The sequence below is a fragment of the Cebus imitator genome, unplaced genomic scaffold (assembly GCF_001604975.1).
Source record: "Cebus imitator isolate Cc_AM_T3 unplaced genomic scaffold, Cebus_imitator-1.0 Scaffold418, whole genome shotgun sequence".
NCBI lineage: Eukaryota > Metazoa > Chordata > Mammalia > Primates > Cebidae > Cebus > Cebus imitator.
In genome coordinates this window covers 1539150-1559463 of record NW_016107733.1, presented here as the reverse complement: position 1 = coordinate 1559463, position 20314 = coordinate 1539150, and the positions used below count along the sequence as shown (strand labels likewise).

The 20314-nt window shown below is 38.9% G+C and overlaps 1 protein-coding gene across 4 annotated transcripts in view; it reads left to right on the top strand.

Moving 5' to 3' along the window:
* Positions 1-20314, top strand: part of SNX14 (sorting nexin 14) — an 84319-nt gene that overhangs the window by 50165 nt on the left and 13840 nt on the right. For all 4 annotated transcript variants that reach the window (XM_017509657.2, XM_037731755.1, XM_037731754.1 and 1 more), the window contains 2 exons: positions 17838-17878; positions 18003-18122. In XM_017509657.2, coding sequence (XP_017365146.2) covers positions 17838-17878; positions 18003-18122 — 161 coding nt within the window. The remainder of the gene's footprint in view (positions 1-17837; positions 17879-18002; positions 18123-20314) is intronic.

The window sequence follows — 20314 nt, the reverse complement described above, 5'->3', positions numbered from 1 at the left end:
AAAAAAAAAAAAAAAAGTATATGTATTAAAAAATAAAAATATAAAAAATGATTCGATTAAATAATGGTAGTCTGAAGTTTTCCAAAGAATCATCTTACAACCCCCCTCACATCCTCCATTCTATTTTATAAATTGTTCCTTAATTACTATTCTACTTGCTGGTTATCAGTAATTAGATTTCTTTTTTTCCTGTGATGGACTTTTGCTCTGTTACCTGGGCTGGAGTGCTGTGGTGTGATTTTTGGCTCACTGCAGCCTCAACCTCTCGGGTTCAAGCGATTCTCCTGTCTCAGCCTTCCAAGTAGCTGGGATTACAGGTGCCCGCAACCACACCCAGCTAATTTTTTTGTGATTTTAGTAGAGATGGGGTTTTACCACTTTCCCCTGGCTGGTCTTGAACCCCTGAGCTCAGGTGATCCATCCTCCTCAGCCTCCCAACGTGCTGGGATTACAGGCATGAGTGAGCCACCGTGTCCAGCCAGTGATCTCATTGTTAATGGAGACATTTTCTCACTCCTCAGTCTTCTTGACCTCCTCTGCAGCATTCTTTCCTTTAGAAATTCTTTGCCTTTGGGGTTCATTAATGCATACTATTCTCTTAACTGTTCCAGTCCTATCATTGCATTTCCATCCTACACAATCATCCCTTATCTCTATAAACCTAAATATAGGCGTTTTCAAAGCTCTGTCCTTAATTTTCTTCTTGCCCGTCTCCACAGAATCTATTATTTTAATTTTTACCTATATGTAAATATTTCTAAATGTAGTCTGACCTTTAGTTGTACTTTTCTAATATCCAGTCGGACATCACCACCTGATCTCCTGTCATCTTTTCAGAACCAACATGTAATTCTGTTAATGGTATTACAGTCATTTCAGTCATTTGCAATTTTACCATTAACTCTTGGATTTTCTCTCCCATGCTCTCACTACACATCTTTTTTTTGTTGTTGTTTTTGTTTTTTGGGAGATGGAGTCTCTCTCTGTCACCCAGGCTGGAGTGTAGTGGCGTGATCTTAGCTCACTGCAACTTCTGCTTCTTGGGCTCAGGCAATCCTCCCACCTCAGCCTCCTGAGGACTACAGGTCTGCACCACCATGCCTGGCTAATTTTTGTGTTTTTAGTAGAGATGCGGTTTTGCCATGTTGCTCAGGCTGGTCTTGAACTCCTGAGTTCAAGCAATCCACCTGCCTCAGACTCCCAAAGTGCTGTGATTACAGGTGTGAGCCAACATGCCCTGCCTTACACATCTTTTTAGTTCCCAGATTCTGTAAGTTTTTCCTATTTGGTGTCTAATTTATGGCTTCCTCTTCATCTCCTTTACTCTTTCCTTAATTCAGTTTTCATTGTGTCTTATTTGGACTGTACTAAGTTTCCTATCTAATCTCCAGGATTTCAGTCCTCTTCCTGCCCTCTATCAGTTTGTCTTATATAACACAGTAAGATTAATCTTCCTAAAGTACATGTTCGACCATATCTAAAATCCTTTCGTTTCTCTCTCTTTATTAACTTAGGAAATCTGTGTATGGAACCCTCTGAAAATCACTATGTGCTTTGATACCAGTATATCTTACCAGTATTATTTCTTACTACTTCCTTTCATACGTTAGCAAAATTGAATCCCTTATATTCTTTTGCTCCAATGCCTTTGTTTATACTCTTTTCTTCTACTTTAAATGCTCTTCTACTCTAACTCTATGTTTACATATTACCTATCTTTGACAATCCAGCTGAAAGAAAGGTTCTTCTTAGGGAAACCGGGAAGCCTTAGGAAGGCATCATTTGTCTAATCTTGAAAGATTAATAGAAATCGACAGGAGGCAGATAAGGAAATCATTCTAGTTGGAGGGACTGGCATGTACAAGAGGCATGAAAGAGGGAATCAGCTGGTAATGTTTGGAGTATCTTGAAGGTAGAATACATGTAATAGAGTGAGACTAGAAAAATAAGTTATGGTCAAATGTGTCATGGTAAGGGGTGTAGAATTCAGACTTGATCATCTAAGTAGGAAGAAAGAGATATTAATATGTTTTAAACAATGAAACCAAGTAAGATTTTAGTTTCAGAAATCCAACTCTGGCAGCAGTTTAAAGGATGATACTAAAGGTACTTAGAAGCAGTATCTGGGAATAAACCTAGTAGAGTATGTGTGTGCATGACCATTACAGAGAACATTGTAAACTTTTATTGAGAGATATTAAAGAAGACCCAAGTAAATAGAAATCGTAATCGTTGTTTAGAAACCACAATATTGTAAAGATGTAAATGTATCCCCAAGTTGATTTCAAGCTATGGTACAGTCCCAATCAAGATCAAACAGGTTGTGTCTGTGTATACCTTGAAGCTGAATCTGTAATTTATATAAACATGCATAGGATCAAGTAGATAACACACTTTAGAAGAAGAACAAGGTTGGAGAACTCTATCATATGTCTTGACTTTTAACACTAAATTAATCGGTAGATCTGTGGAACAGAACAAAGAGCCCCAGACAGATCTGTACATCTGTGGACACTTGATTTGTGAGCATCGTTCTGCAGAATAGGGAGGGAGTCAACTTTTCAAGAATGCTACTGGGACATTGGGTATACATTTGAACTCTTAAAAAGTAGCCACGCTTAAGTAGACTAGAGTCCTATATAGAAACCTGTAAAGATTTTAGAAGATTGCAGAGGTAAATCCATGTATTTATAGTCAACTAAATTTGACAGAGGTACCAAGAACATACATGGGGGAATGGATACCCTCTTTAATAAATAGTGCTGGGAAAACTGGATGTCTCTATGCAGAAGAATGAAACTAGACTACTATCAATCACATAATAAAAAAACCTCATAGTGGATTAAAGACTTAAATGTAAGACCTCAAACTATAAAACTACTAGATGAAAATGAGGGGAGGACTTTAGTCAAAAATCTTATGGCTGGCCGGGCGCGGTGGCTCACACCTGTAATCCAAGCACTTTGGAGGCTAAGTTGGGCGGATCACCTGAGGTTGGGAGTTCAAGACCAGCCTGACCAACATAGTGAAACCCCATCTTAAAAAAAAAAAAAAAAAAAAAAAAAAAATATATTATGGATAAAAATAAAAAAAAAAAAAAAAAAAACAAAAAAGACAAATGGGTCTATATTAAACTATTAGGTTGGTGCAAAAGTAATTGCAGTTTTTGCTTTTTTTTTTTTTCTTTTAAACAGCAAAACCTTACTTTTACACCAACCTAATAAAAAGCTTCTACACAGGAAAGGTAACAGTCAGCAGAGTGAAGAGACAACCTGTAGAATGGGAGGAAATATTTGGGGGTATTTCACCTGTATGTTTTGTAACTATTTAACCTGTACAATGGGAGAAAATATTTGCAAATACTGCAAAATCAATTAGAAGACAATCCAGTAGAAAAATGGACAGAAGAAAATAATTTCATCAGGCTGGGCAACATAAGTGAGACCCTATCCCTATAAAAAACAATAAAAAATTAGCTGGGAATTGTGGTGTGCATGTGTTGCTCTGGCTGTTCAAGAAGCTGAGGCAGGAGGATCACTTGAGCCCAGGATGTTTGAGGCTACAGTAAGCTATATGATCACACCACTGCACTGTAGCCTGGGTGAGAGAGTGAGACCCTTTCTCTGAAACCAAAGAGGAAATCAGATGGCCAATAAATATATGGAAAGGTGCCCAATTTCATTAATAGGGAAATTCAAATTAGAATCATATTTGGGAAATACCACATTCACCAAAGTTTTCAAAAGTTGGTAATACTAAATGCTAAGTATTGGTGCAGATGTAGAGCAACAGGACCTCTTATACACTGTTGATAGGAATATAAATTGAAAAACTACTTGAAAAATTGTTTGGTATGAAAATGAGGGACCCAGCAGTTCCTCTCTCAGATATATACTTTGGAGACTCTGTTTATGTTTAAGAAGGTTCAGAGTAGCATTGTTTGTATAGCCCAAACTGGAAACAGCACAAATGTTCATCAGCAGTTGAATGGACAGATAAACTGTGGTAAAGTCATAACATCGAATACCTGTATCATGAGGCTACTAGCAACAATGTGGATAAACTTTTAAAAATGTTGAATGAAAGAAGCAAGACATGAAAGAATATCTACAGCCTGATTCTTTTTATGTAAACATCAAAATATACCAAACTAATATAAGTTGAAAAAGTTTGAATAAATTTTTAAAAAATGGGTGGGTGTGGTGGCTCATGCCTTTAGTCCCAGCACTTTGGGAGGCTAAGACGAATGAACCACCTGAGATCAGGAGTTTGACCAAAATGGTGAAACCCCATCTCTACTAAAATTACAAAAATTAGCCGGTCATGGTGGTGGGCACCTGTAGTCCCAGCTTCTTGGGAGGCTTAGGCAGGAGAATTGCTTGAATCTGGGAGGCAGACTGCAGTGAGCTGCTATTGCACCACTGCACTCCAGCCTGGGTAACAAGAGCGAAACTCTGTCTCAAAAAAAAAAAAAAACATAGCATTGGCTAGGTGCAGTGGCTCACACCTATAACCTCAGTAGGCTGAGGTGGGTGAATCACTTGAGATCAGGAGTTCAAGACCAGCCTGGCCAACATGATGAAGCCTTATTTCTACTAAAAATATGAAAATTAGCTGGGCATCATGGCATGCACCTGCAGTCCCAGCTATTGAGTGGCCTAGGCGGGATGGAGAATCACTTGAAGCTGGAAAGTGGAGGGAGTTGAGATCATGCCACTGCACTCCAGCCTGGGTGACAGAGTGAGACTCCATCTCTAATAATAATAATAATAAAGGATAAAAGCAATATTTCTAAATATATTTTATTTTTTATTCATTATGGTTTTTAAAGACAGAGTCTCATGCTATTGCCCAGGATGGAGTGCAGTGGCACAATTATAGTTCACTGCAGCCTCAAATCCTGGCTCAGGTGATCCTTCCTGCCTCAGCCTCCCAAAGTAGCTAAGACTACTGGTACACACCAGCTAATTTTTAAATATTTGTAGAGATGGGATCTTGCTATGTTGCCAAGCTGGTCTTGAACTCCTCTCCTCAACTGATCCTCCCACCTTGGTTTCCCAGATTGCTGGGTTTACAAGCATGAAGCCACCCTACCTAGCCTCTAAATATGTTTTATATGATGTAATCCAAAATAATGTATGTGGAACTAAATCATTGGATTAAATAATGCAAGTGGAACATTTGGCTTCAGTCTATACCCCCACCCCCCAAATTAATACCTTTTTTTGAGCCAAAATATTTAGTGTGTGTGTATCTTTTTATTAGGGGAAAACGTGAGGAAAAAATATTTGATTATATATGGTGTTTAGGAGATTGGGTATTCCTGGTTACTGACTAGGTTTGGTTGAAGAAGAAATGATCAAGGATGATCCAAGTTTCTGTTGAAATAACTGGATGAATGCTGTTACTTATTGGGATATATGATACATTAAAAGCAGTTTTGAACTTACTTGTAGAATCCAGTTGAACAAATTTTATAAGGCAGGATAGGCCAGGAGACAGGCAGGGATTAGAGATTTGAATTTTATTTGAAATCAGATTTGAGCAAATAATTTGGCTCAGTAAGAACACATAGAAGACAAAAAAGCATAGGATAAAGCCATATAATTTAAGAAACTTGGGAACATTCTAAGGAGGCGGTGTTATGGGAAGCAAAAATACCAGAAATAGGGAAGTAGGAAGGCTGGGTGGTTTGCCTGTCAAAAACAGTATTTTTATTTTTTATTATTAATATCACCCTCTATTGCCATAAATGTACTTTTTTTTCTGAGTCGTTTGGAAAGCGGTTTAAGTTATATTTATTAATTTTGATTATATTTTAGTGGTCATTTCTAAATGCTGGAGAAAATCTCAAGATGTTTGATGTTGTACAGTAAGGGAACGTGGAGCTCAAGAATTAATTTTAGCAAACATACGATTTAGGCTAGAAGTTCTTAATCTAAAATTTCGAATATAAACTACTGAAATAGTTTTAAATATTGAGGCAATTCTTTTTTTATTTTTTTAAATTTTATTGCATTTTAGGTTTTGGGGTACATGTGAAGAACATGCAAGATTGTTGCATAGGTACACAAACATGGCAGTGTGATTTGCTGCCTTCCTCCCCATCACCTATATCTGGCATTTCTCCCCATGCTATATCTCCCCAACTTCCCACCCCCTGCTGTTCCTCCTCTATTTCCCCCCAACAGACCCCAGTGTGTGATGCTCCCCTCCCCGTGTCCATGTGATCTTCTTATTGTTCAACACCCATCTATGAGTGAGAACATTTGGTGTTTGATTTTCTGTTCTTATGTCAGTTTGCTGAGAATGATGGTTTCCAGGTTCATCCATGTCCCTACAAAGGACCGAAACTCATCGTTTTTGATGGCTGCATAATATTCCATGGTGTATATGTGCCACATTTTCCCTATCTAGTAGCCAATATCAGTACTTCATTCCTTTCTATGGCCAAGTAATATTCCACTGCTTGGAAATACCAAACTTTATTTCTCCATTCATCAGTTACTGGACATTGTATTGTTTCCAACTTTAGGCTATTATGAACAATGCTGCTATGAACATTTGTGTACAACTTTTTGTACAGTCACGTTTTCATTTCAGCTGGGAACACAATACCTAGGAATGGGATTGCCTGGCCATATGGCAGTTCTATTTAACCTTGTGAGAAACTGAACTCACAAGCTTCTATACTGATCTCCAGATGACAGAAAGTTAAAAGCGTATCAGTGACTTATGGTGCTAAACCAACCTATTCAGACAACAGTAGCCCCTCAGTGCCAGTGAAAACTCTTCATTAACCTTATAAGTAGCTACACATCAATTATTCATAGTTGTGCGAATACTATCCTGTAAAAATTGAAATTTTCTAGCAGTTAAAGAAAGCCAGTAGCAAGAAAATAAGTAGACTTAACAGATACAAGGCTTTTCCATGTCCTAGCCTTTCTCAGTTGACTCTTTCGACTCTCAGAATGACATTTTTAAGGTATTTTTCCTGGAGATTCAGTCTTCTGTGTTTGTGTTGACAGCTTTAACGATGAAACCACTAAAGGTGGAGTATAAAAATGGGCTCGTATTGAAGACCTACAGAAATATCAATGCATTGAGTGCAGACAAATTTTGTCAGGTCAATGACTTCCAGCAAGTGTGTTTTTAAAAAGTAAAAGAAATCTACTTCTCACCAAGAGCCTGAATTGCCAGAAATACACTGACATGAAGAGAAAGGAGGCAAGGAGTAGCAAGGGAGAGATTAAGGAGCAGAAGCTTCGTCTGAGAGTCTCTGAAATGTGGCATCTGGAAAATCTATTCACACCCTCACAAATCACTTTTGGCCCCATGTGCCACTCTCTAAAGCCTTCGATGCAAGAGTGCGAAGGGCATCTGTCTCTGATTTTCCTACTGAACACCTGTCTTGTTTTCCACGGTCTGCTGCGCTCCCCTTTTGTTAGCCACAGACAGATTGATGGACACAGCGAGGTGACAGACCGCGGAGTATATTACTCACCTTTACATAAGCTATATTGGGGGGTTAAAAAGTTGACCAACATAGTAACACCTCTAAATTTTAACACAGCATTCCTGAGTGTCTTTGACTCGCGTATACCATTGCTCAGACAGATGTGGGGTAAGAGGACCCAGGAAGCAGAAATTTTCAATACCCTATCATGGCTGGAATGGAAACATTCTGACCGCTCAGCTACTCATGTGAACTCCACATTTCCCTCGTCTTGAAATGAATTAGCTAAGAACAGAGAGAAAATAAAATACCTCTTTGTAGTAACAACCAAACTTGCAAAATGACAACTTACCAAAAAAAGAATTTACATTTGAAATAGAGAGATATCACTGTAATATATTTAGACCTTAAAGAAAATGCATACACATATACAGAGGCTTGTATAATTTCCTAAAACCCAAACACATTCAGACAATCCAAATACATTAGATATTAGTATGTAGAGTTTATCAATGAAACTATTTCTATAATACAACATACACACTTTCTTCTTTTCTGCTTATTTCTGTGGTCTAGATTTACAACACATGCCAAAATAAACAAATGAAAAACAAATAATTTAAAACAAATACCCTGCTGTCTAATATCCCCTTGGGAATCTCAACATTTTTATCTTACTCTTAACTGCACTGGTGAAGAATTCTTAGATCTTAGATACAAAGTGATATTTAATAAGAAATGCTGGAGAAAGAAAATACAACAGGCTGGTGATATATGGACTTTTAATTATGTTGGCCAAAACACAATTTTCCCATTTACTGATTCTTTTCACACCAGTCACAGTAAATAGCACAGACTTTTGTAGATACCAAAATAACTGATGTTTTACTATTAGCACTTTTCAAATCATTCTTCCTTAGACTGTCACCTTTTGCTAACTCAAAACAGACTTCACAACTGCAAGTTTCCACTGTATAGTTCCAACATTGCAATATTTTCCCCAAAGAGGTGTGAAACAGGTCAGTATACAGAGCTAACAGCATCACATTTTTATTTAGGGGTAAAAACACGTGTTATGAAATTATTGGGATAGTGTAAAAGAACACCAGGTTGTATGTTTTTAAGCAAGTTGAGAACCCATATCTTTTTTTTTTTTTTTTTTGAGATGGGAATTTCACTCTTGTTGCCCAGGCTGGAGTGCAGTGGCACAATCTTGGCTCACTGCAACCTCCACCTCTCGGGTTTAAGTGATTCTCCTGCCTCAGCCTCCCGAGTAGCTGGGATTACAGGCACCTGCTGCCATGCCCCGTTAATTTTTGTATTTTTAGTAGAGACAAGGTTTCACTATGTTGGTCAGGCTGGTCTTGAACTCCTGATCTCAGGTGATCCACCCACCTCAGCCCCTGCCACAAAGTGCTGGGATTACAGGCATGAGCCCCCGCACTCGGCCATCTTCCATTTAATAACTGCACTGTAGTGTTTCATAGAGAGACTAGCTGTCTCTAAACAGCTGACAAAGGAATCCAAACTTCTCTTGGTGCGGCCCACACAGCCCTTCACAATGTGCACCCCGTCCAACTTTCCAGCTCAGCTCCCATTGTTCTTCTATGAATCAAATCAGTGTTACCTGAACTTCTTCATATGACACACTGAGATAAATGGACAACTGGGCTCGAGCCCCAGGAATGAAAGGGTAACTGGTTTTGCAGCCCCATCACCCGGTATGTCACAGAGATAGGGGCATTCCACCTACATGCTACCTACCTGCCATGAGAGTGTATTCATTGTTCCCTTGACGTGTCATGTCACCACCACAAGTCCACAGTTTTGCACATACTATTCCCTTTCCCTGGAACAATTTTCCCTCTCTGCAAAAGAAATATTTCTTGTTCTCCAAGATTCAGCTCAGACTTCACCTCTGAAGCACAGGTGTTCTTGCCCTCTGCTGCCTACTTAGCCCCAAGAACTGGAGGCTCACCTTTCCATATTCCCAGGGGACTTCTCACCCACAATAAGTCACTTCTCTGTCTTCTACACTGCAAGTGAGCCCCTTGAGAGCTTATTTACTTTTGAATCTCCAGAAGTAAGCACAATGACAAATTGTAGGTGTTGCACTGTTGTTCTTTGAAATAATTCAGGACTTCTCCAAAGCATGCCGAGAACAGAGAAAATTCAAAACCAGTCTCTACCACATAGGGAATTATTCTGAAGCATATGTGCTCAATTTCACCCGTGGCAGGACTTTCCATTTACAGATTCCTGGAGCAATGCTTTGATGCCTCCTTCTGAAATTCAGCATGCAGTCTAAAAGCTCAAAAGTAGATGCAAACAGGAGCAGGCAAATTCCCTTGGCCCCTGAGCCTCCCTGCTTCACAGAGGCTGGTTTAGCTAAAGGCCAAACAATCACAAGAGTGCTGTTCCCACCCAGAAACCCAACAATGTTCAGCATCTAAAAGCATGTCCTAAAGAAATCAGCAGCAATTCTGCTCAAGGTTAGTAAACGTAGCATTATTTATAAGAGTACAAATTGGAAACAGCCCAAATGTTAAACAACAGAGACCTAGTTAAATAAATTATGAATATCTCAGTGCTAGAGAATACTAGGCAACTGTTAAAAAAAATCATGTTGATAAGAATTTTTATGGCAATAAATATTATTACCAAGAAACAAAAAAAAAGGAATAAACAACACCATGTACAGTTGGATCCAAATTTTACTTATAAAAACATATATATGAGTGCTTGCAAAAGCAAGAAGACTGGAAGAAAACATACAGGTTTAGTGGTGTGTATATCTGAGTAATGTTATAAAGAGTGATAAAATTTATTTTATTCTCCATTCTCTTTCAGTATTTTCCAAGTTTTCTATATCAAGCATGCTTTACCTTTGTATGGAAAAATCAGGGGTGGGAAACTAATAAAAGAAAACTCAAAGCAGAAAGGAGTAAAAAGTTATCATTGCTGAGCTGTTCCACTCTGGGCTGCACACAGCTGTCCACCGATCTTCCAGGAAGCCGGCCGTTTTCAGGATCACAGGACAGGCAAGAGTAAGGCTCTCACAGGAACATATACACTGGGTGCCCTAGATCTGCCCTAGCTTACGGTAAGCTCACCAGACTCAAAGCAGACCTAGGAATTGATGGGTTTTCTTAAATCGGCAGAAACCATACTCGGGGCCCATGGTTCCCTTGCCATCTAGGACAAAATCCTAAGACCTAACACTGGTTTTCTGAATTTGATTTGCACGGGTTTTAAGAAATAATGCCAAATTTCCCCTGGCGTTCTCATTTTCCTCATAGAAAATGCTAGATTCAGGCCAGGCACGGTAGCTCACACCTGTAACCCCAACATTTTGGGAGGCCAAGACAGGAGGATTACTTAAGCCCAGGAGTTTGAGACCAGCCTAAGCAACATAGTGAGATCTTATCTTTACAAAAAAGTTTACAAAAAATTGGCTGGGCACGGTAGTGCATTCCTGCAGTCCGACTACTTGGAGGCCAAGGTTGAAGGATCATTTGGGCCCAGGAGGTCAAGGCTGCAATGAACCAAGATTGGACCACTGCACTCCAGCCTGGGCAACAGAGTGAGACCCTCCTGTCTCACAAAAAATAAAATAAAATAAAACAAAGTGCTAGATCCAGATCCCAGCCCAAAAGACATTTCCTCCCCAACAGTATTCTCCCACATCCTCCTTTTTGTAATGTTCCATATTCTTTTTTTGTTTTTGTTTTTGTTTGAGTTGGAGTCTCACTCAAGCCCAGGCTGGAGTGCAGTGGCATGATGTCGGCTCATAGCAACCTCCGTCTCCCGGGTCCCAGTTAAAGCAATTCTCCTGCCTCAGCCTCCCAAGTAGCTGGGATTACAGGCATGAGCCACCATGCCAAGCTAATTTTTGTGTTTTTTAGTAGAGACAGGGTTTCGCCATGTTGGCCAGTTTAATCTTGAACTCCTGACCTCATGATTCGCCCGCCTGAGCCTCCCAAAGTGTTGGGATTACAGGCATGAGCCACTGCACCCAGCCAAGTTCCATATTCTTAATGTTGCTGAAAAATATTTTTTGGAAACACTTGATTCATGGAAGAGATTAAGCAGGACAACTAGGAGTGGATAGTGTCACAAAGGCAAAGAAGGAGTCTCCTAAACGCCATATGCCCCAAAAACATCCTTTGGATTTGGCTTCTAATGGGTGCTGATGATCTCTACCAGAGTGATTCAGGGAGGACGGAAATCAGAATTACAAGGTGGTGNTTCTTTGTAAATTCTGGATATCAGCCCTTTGTCAGATGGGTAAACTGCAAAAATTTTTTCCCATTCCGTTGGTTGCCGATTCACTCTAATGACTGTTTCTTTTGCTGCGCAGAAGCTGTGGAGTTTGATTAGGTCCCGTTTGTCTATTTTGGCTTTTGTTGCCAAGGCTTTTGGTGTTTTGGTCATGAAATCCTTGCCTATGCCTATGTCCTGAATGGTGTTGGCTAGATTTTCTTCTAGGGTTTTTATGGTGTTAGGTCTTACGTTTAAGTGTTTAATCCATCTGGAGTTAATTTTAGTGTAAGGTGTCAGGAAGGGATCCAATTTCTGCTTTCGGCACATGGCTAGTCAGTTTTCCCAGTATTAAACAGGGACTCCTTTCCCCATTGCTTGTTTTTGCCAGGTTTGTCAAAGATCGGATGGTGGTAGATGTGTTGTGTTGCCTCTGAGACCTCTTTTCTGTTCCATTGGTGTATATCTCTGTTTTGGTACCAGTAGCATGCTGTTTTGATTACTGTAGCCTTGTAGTATAGTTTGACGTCCCATAGTGTGTTGCTTCCCACTTTGTTCTTTTTGCTTAGAATTGACTTGGCTATGCGGGCTCTCTTTTGGTTCCATGTGAAGTTTAAGGTAGCTTTTTTCCAGTTCTGTGAAGAAAGTCATTGGTAGCTTCATGGGGATAGCGTTGAATCTGTAAATTGCTTTGGGCAATATGGCCATTTTCAAGGTACTGATTCCTCCTAACCATGAGCATGGAATGTTTCTCCATTTGTTTGTGTCCTCTCTTATTTCGTTGAGCAGGGGTTTGTAGTTCTCCTTGAAGAGGTCCTTTAAGTTCCTTGTTAATTGTATTCCTAGGTATTTTATTCTCTTTGTAGCAATTGTGACTGGCAGTTCATTCTTGATTTGGCTCATTTTAAGTCTGTTATTGGTGTATAGGAATGCTTATGATTTTCGCACATTGATTTTGTATCCTGAGACTTTGCTGAAGTTGCTTATCAGTTTCAGGAGATTTTTGGCTGAGACAATGGGGTCTTCTAGATACACAATCATGTCATCTGCATAGAGACCATTTGACTTCCTCCTTTTCTATTTAAATACCCTTTATTTCTTTTTCTTGCCTGATTACTCTGGCTAGAACTTCCAATAATTTATTGGATATGAGTGGTGAGAGAGGGAATCCTTGTCTAGTGCCAGATTTCAAAGGGAATGCTTCCAGGTTTTGCCCGTTCAATATGATATTGGCTGTTGGTTTGTTGTGAATAGCTTTTATTATTTTGAGATACGTTCTGTCAATACCTAGTTTACTGAGAGTTTTTAGCATAAAGTGCTGTTGAATTTTGTCAAAGGCCTTCTCTGCATCAATTGAGATAATCATGTGGTTTTTGTCTTTGGTTCTGTTTATGTGGTGAATTACGTTTATAGACTTGCATATGTTGAACCAGCCTTGCATTCCCAGGATGAATCCTACTTGATCATGGTGGATAAGCTTTTTGATGTGCTGTTGCCATTGGTTTGCCAGTATTTTATTGAAGACTTTTGCATCTATGTTCATCATGGATATTGGCCTGAAGTTTTCTTTTCTTGCTGAGTCTCTGCTGGGTTTTGGTATCAGGATGATGTTGGTCTCATAAAATGATTTGGGAAGGATTCCCTCTTTTTGGATTATTTGGAATAGTTTCAGAAGGAATGGTACCAGTTCCTCTTTGTATATATGGTAGAACTCAGCTGTGAGCCCATCTGGACCTGGGCTTTTTTGGGGTAGTAGGCTCTTAATTACTGCCTCAACTTCAGACCTTGTTATTGGTCTATTCAGGGTTTCGACTTCTTCCTGGTTTAGGCTTGGGAGGATGCAAGTGTCCAGGAATTTATCCATTTCTGCCAGGTTTACTAGTTTATGTGCATAGAGTTGTTTGTAATAATCTCTGATGATGGTTCGTATTTCTGTGGAATCTGTGGTAATATCCCCTTTATCATTTTTGATTGCATCTATTTGATGCCTCTTTCTTTTCTTTTTTATTAATCTGGCTAGTGGTCTATTTTGTTGATCTTTTCGAAAAACCATCTCCTGGATTTATTGATTTTTTGAAGGTTTTTTGTGTCTATCTCCTTCAGTTCTGCTCTGATCTTAGTTATTAATTGTCATCTGCTAGGTTTTGAGTTTTTTTGATCTTACTCCTCTAGATCTTTCAATTTTGATGATAGGGTGTCAATTTTAGATCTCTCCTTGCTTCTCATGTGGGCATTTATTGCTATATATTTTCCTCTAGAGACTGCTTTAAATGTGTCCCAGAGATTCTGGTATGTTGTGTCTTCATTCTCATTGGTTTCGAAGAACATCTTTATTTCTGCCTTCATTTCACTGTTTATCCAGTCAACATTCAAGAGCCAGTTGTTCATTTTCCATGAAGCTGTGTGATTCTGAGTTAGTTTCTCAGTTCTGAATTCTAACTTGATCGCACTGTGGTCTAAGAGACTGTTTGTTATGATTTCCATTCTTTTGCATTTGCTGAGGCGTGATTTACTTCCAATCATGTGGTCAGTTTTAGAGTCGGTGCGATGTGGTGCTGAGAAGAATGTATATTCTGTGGATTTTAGGTGGGGAGTTCTGTAAATGTCTATTAGCTTTGCTTGACCCAGGTCTGAGTTCAAGTCCTGGATATCCTTGTTAATATTCTGTCTCATTGATCTGTCTAATATAGACAATGGGGTGTTAAAGTCTCCCACTATTACTGTGTGGGAGTCTAAGTCTCTTTGTAACTCATTAAGAACTTGCGTTATGTATCTGGGTGCTCCTGTATTGGGTGCGTATATATTTAGGATCATTAACTCTTCTTGTTGCATTGATCCTTTTACCATTATGTAGTGTCTTTGTCTATTTTGATCTTTGTTGGTTTAAAGTCTAGTTTATCAGAGAAAAGAATTGTAACTCCTGCTTTTTTTGCTCTCCATTTGCTTGGTAAATCTTCCTCCATCCCTTTATTTTGAGCCTTTGTGTATCCTTTCATGTGAGATGGGTTTCCTAGATACAGCTCACCGATCGGTTTTGGCTTTTTATCCAATTTGCAAGTCTGTGTCTTTTGATTGGGGCATTTAGCCCATTTACATTTAGGGTTAATATTGTTATGTGTGAATTTGATACTGCCATTTTGATGCTAGCTGGCTTTTTTGCCTGTTAGTTGATGCAGTTTCTTCATTGTGTTGATGCTCTTTACCATTTAGTATGTTTTTGGAGTGGCTAATACTGGTTGTTCCTTTCTATGTTTAGTGCCTCTTTCAGGAGCTCTTGTAAAGCAGGCCTGGTGGTGATGAAACCTGAGTACTTGCTTGTTTGCAAAGGATTTTATTTTTCCTTCACTTAAGAAGCTTAGTTTGGCTGGATATGAAATTCTGGATTGAAATTTCTTTTCTTTAAGGATGTTGAACATTGGCCCCCACTCTCTTCTGGCTTGTAGGGTTTCTGCTGAGAGATCTGCTGTGAGTCTGATGGGCTTCCCTTTGTGGGTAACCCGACCTTTCCCTCTGGCTGCCCTTAGCATTTTCTCCTTCATTTCAACCCTGGTGAATCTGACGATTATGTGCCTTGGGGTTGCTCTTCTTGAGGAATATCTTTGTGGTGTTCTCTGTATTTCCTGGACTTGAATATTCGCCTGCCTTGCTAGGTTGGGGAAGCTTTCCTGGATAATATCCTGAAGAGTATTTTCCAGCTGGGATTCATTCTCCATCACATTCAGGTACACCTATCAAACATAGATTAGGTCTTTTCACATAGTCCCGTATTTCTTGGAGTCTTTGTTCATTCCTTTTTACCCATTTTTTCTCTAATCTTGCCTTCTTGTTTTTTTTTATTGAGTTGATCTTCCACTTCTGATATCCTTTCTCCTGCTTGATCAATTTGGCTGTTGAAACTTGTGCATGCTTTGTGAAGTTCTCATCTTGTGTTTTTCAGCTCCATCAATTCACTTATATTCATTCCTCTCTAAGTTGTTCATTCTCGTTAGCATTTCGTCAAATCTTGTTTCAAGATTCTTAATTTCTTTGCATTGGGTTAGAACATGTTCTTTTAGCTCAGAAGTTTCTTATTACCCATCTTCTGAAGCCTGATTCTTTCAATTCGTCACACTCATTCTCCATCCAGCCTTGTTCCCTTGCTGGTGAGGAGTTGTGATCCCTTGTAGGAGGAGAGGCGTTCTGGTTTCGGGTGCTTTCATCCTTTTTGCACTAGTTTCTTCCCATCTTTGTGGATTTATCCACCTGTCATCTTTGTAGTTGTTGACTTTCAGATTGAGTCTCTGAGTGGATGTCCCGTTTGTTGATGATTAAGTTATTTCTGTCTGTTTCTTAGTTTTCCTTCTAACAGTCTGGCCCCTCTGCTGTAGGACTGCTGTGGTCCACTCCAGGCCCTGCTTGCCTGGGGATCACCTGCAGCGGTTGCAGAACAGTAAGCATTGCTGCCAGTTTCTTCTGCTGCTATCTTTGTCCCAGAAGTATACCCGCCAGATGTCGTTCTGAGCTGTCTTTTTGAGGTGACTCTTTGGATATACAGGGGTCAGGGGGCTGCTTGAGGAGACAGCCTGTCCTTTATAGGAGCTCAAGTGCTGAGCTGTGAGCTCCGTTGTTCATTCAGAGCTGCTAGGCAGGTACATTTAAGTCTGCTGCAGCAGAACTCATAGACCCCACTTTTTTTTTTTTCCAGGTGCTTTGTCCCGGGAAGTTAGGGCTTTATTTCTGGGTTTCTGTTGTGGTGGTGCCTTTTTTCAGGGCTGCCCTGCCCAGTGAGGAGGCAGCCTAGTCACTGTCTGCCTGCAGAGGCTTTGCTGAGCTGCTGTGGGCTCTGCCCAGCTGCCGTGTGAACTTCCCTGCAGTCCTGTTTATACGGGTGTAGTTAGAACTGCCTCGGCAATGGTGGCCCACCTCTATAATGGCGGACTCTCTCTGTAATCGTGGGCTGCCTCGGCAATGGCGGGCTGCCTCAGCAATGGCAAACTACTTACGTAGTGGTGGACTGCCTTGGTAATAGCAGATGCCCCTCCCCCACAGTGCTGGACCATCCTGGGTTCAGCTGTGTTTGTTGTGAAACTCTCAATCCAGAGCGTTTCCGATTGCTGTTTTTTTGTGGGGGTGGGACTGCCGAGCCTGATCACCTGGCTCCCTGCCTCAGAGCCCTCTTTTTTTTTTTTTTTTTTTTTTTTTTTTTTTTTTTTTTTTTTTTAAGTTTAATGGTTGACTGTCTCCCAGGTGTTCCAGTCACCTGTTGAAAAGTCGCTGGGATCTGTGTGATTTCCCATGCAGTGACCCACTGCGCCAGCTGAAACAGTCGCGCTGAGATTCATGGCACGGGAATCTGCTGGCCTGGCTTCCTGTTTCAGTCCCCTTTTTAATCAGATGAATGGGCGAGTCTGCCTTTCCAGAGCTCCAGTCACCAGCTAAAATGGCACCTGGACCCATGTATTTTGTATGGAGAACCGCTGTGCTGGGGCGCTGGCAAAACAACCACACCGGTCAAAACAGTGGCGCCACTGGGCGAAAACAGCTGCGCCTGCCAAAACAGCTGTGCTGGCGACCCGTGGGGCTCCTCCTCCTGGGAATCTTCTGGTCTGTGGGCAATAAAAATTCGTCTGGAAATGCAGCGTGCACTCATCCTCCATGCTTTAGCTGGGAGCTGCAATCCTGAGCTGCTCCTAATCGGCGACCTTCGTTCAAAAAACCGAGGCAGTTCTTAAAACTTGTTTTTTGACTGGCCTTTGCACATCTTTAGATACCATTATATATTCACTGTTACCGAAAATCTTTTGAAAACGTTTTCTACAGAAATTTTCAAATCAACACAAATTAGACAAAATTGTATAATAAACTTCTCACTCGACTTATCAACACTTGACTTGTTCTGTCTCTTCTCCCACCACCTGTCTCACTGTATTATTTTAAAATAAATTTCAACTATTATATCTATAAATATTTCAGAATACCATATTTATTAAAAATTTCTGTGGAGTATGAAATGGTCAATCATAAATACTTTTTACAGTTTTAACTTGGCTATGTCGTATTTAAAATTACCTGGTGAAGTATTCATATGAGCAATTATGAAGAGTACTGTCTTCCTAAAATAACGTTTTACTTTCAATTGCAGGGAAAATTATAAAGTCTGTTCCTGGAAAACTAATGAAAGAGGTGAATAACTGATTTATGTGTTCTATAACATGATAAACATAAACATTTAAATATTGATGAATTTTAATGGATTATTTACTAAAAATCATCCTTATTTGTTATTTTCTTAAAATTATCACCACAGAAAGGTCAGCATTTGGAACCTTTTATCATGAGTTTCATTAATTCTTGTGAATCTCCAAAGCCTAAACCAAGTAGACCAGAACTGACCATTCTCAGCCCTACTTCAGAAAACAACAAGAAGGTAATGCAAATTACATTAAAGAACTATTAAGTTTTAAGTTGCCCTACTTGAGATGACGTTTTTATTATCGGGACAGTGAATCCTTTGTTAATGAAATGGATTGAGCTATACATTTCCTTTATATGGAAATCAGTTGCACAGTATGCAGACGGTATTGTGTGTGATTTCTTGAATTACTTGGTTCTTACTTGCTTAACTGTGGGAAATGTTTCTTTGGATACTATATTTGCAAACTTGTGCCACTTTTGTATTTGGGGGATTTTTTAAAGTGATTTTCTTAGCTCATATGTCACTAACTTCCAATAATAATAAATTAATTGCTATATTGTATTTATGTTTATTGGATGGCATTACCTAATTTTAACGGCTTATAAAGTATTTTATCCGTTCATTAAACATTTTACTATGTGCCTACTATTGCATGCTAGGCACTGGGAATGTAAAAATACATTCCTTGTCCTGAAGCTGTTTAGTGCCAAATTGTAGTGCCCAGCATTGGGAGCTATGGGAGCTCAGAAGACCTCCATCTTTATTTTTGTTATTACTCTCTGCAATATCTTTAATATTATTATTTTCATTTTATTACTTTATTGTATATATAGACAGAAATACAATTTTTATTCAGTAATCTTGCTAGACTTATATTAGTTTTAGTAATTTCTGTTAATTATTTTATATTTACACAATTGTCTGCAAATGATTGCAGTTTTGTTTTATTTCTGACTAGGACTGCTATATGCAAAGGAAATTGTTTCATTATTTCACCACTGAATAGAATAGTGTAGCTCTTTTTGTATTACTAGATAAGCTTTATAAGATTAAGGAAGTTGCCAGGCGTGGTGGCTCACTTGAATCTGTAATCCCAGCACTTTGGGAGGCTGAGGTGGGTGGATCATTTGAGGTCAGGAGTTTGAGACCAGCCTGGCCACCGTGGTGAAACCCCACCTCTTCTAAAAATACAAAACTCAGCCAGGTGTTGTGGTGGGTGCCTGTAATCCCAGCTACTTGGGAGGCTGAGGCAGGGGAGTCACTTGAACTCGGGAGGTGGAGGTTGCAAGTGAGCTGAGATCATGCCATTGTATTCCATCCTGGGCAAGACGCTGGCTTAAAAAAAAAAAAAAGATTAAGGAAGTTTACATTCATGTTTATGGATAAAAATAGCCTACAATTTCTTATTCTGTTCTTGTTAGGTTTGATATCAAAATTTTATTAGCATTTTTTATTTTTGGTAGACTTTTTTAAACATTTGGTAGAGTTGGTGAAGTCATCTAGGCCTCCAGTTTTGTTTGTAGGAAGATTTTTTATAACTCATTTAATTTCTTTAACAGTTATAAAATTCTTCATGAATCAGTTTCAATATTTTTGGACAAATTTTGTATTTTATCTAAATTTGTAATGTTATTTGTGTGAAGTTGTCAATAATTTTTCTTTTTGTAATTTCTGACGTCTGTAGCTATATCTCTTTATTCTCGACATTGTTTTACAACTTCTCTCTTTTTTAAATTTGATCAATCTTGACAGGATTCTGTTTTATCTTTTGGCTTTGTTGAGCTTTTCTATCAGACTTTTTAAATTACCTAATTTCTGTTATTTTGAAAATTTCTTTGTATTTCCTTGGGATTTTTTTTGTATCATAGTTTTAACTTCTTGTGGTAGAGCTGCTTCCTAATTTAGCCTTTCTTTTCTAATATAAACATTAAAATGTATACATTTTTCTTTAAATCTGTTTTTAACAGTTGCTTGTACATTTCATTATGTGGCATTTTTGTTATTCAGTTCAGAATTTTTTATGATTTCTTTTTTGACCTATGGGTTATTTATAATTTTTTAGTTTACAAACGTTTTTGAATTTTCAAGTTGTTTCTTTATTGATACTGATCCTAGTTTAATTACATTGTAGTCAAAGAATACATTCCATGTGATGTAAGTTTTTCATTTTCAAGAACAACTACCTCATTGATTTCTGACTTAACTAATAGCTTGTCATTTTTCCTGGTTTTATAACAGACTCCTGCCATTTTTCCAGCCTCCACCCACTCCTGGCTTCTAAAGCTAATGCCGTGTATTTTAGGTTTATGTTATGGTAGCACCCTACTTTTAGGTACAAATCACTAAAACATTGTTGTCTTATAAACCACTCCAAAAGTGAACAGTTTAAAACAACTACTTTTTTTTTTTTTTTTTTTTTTTTT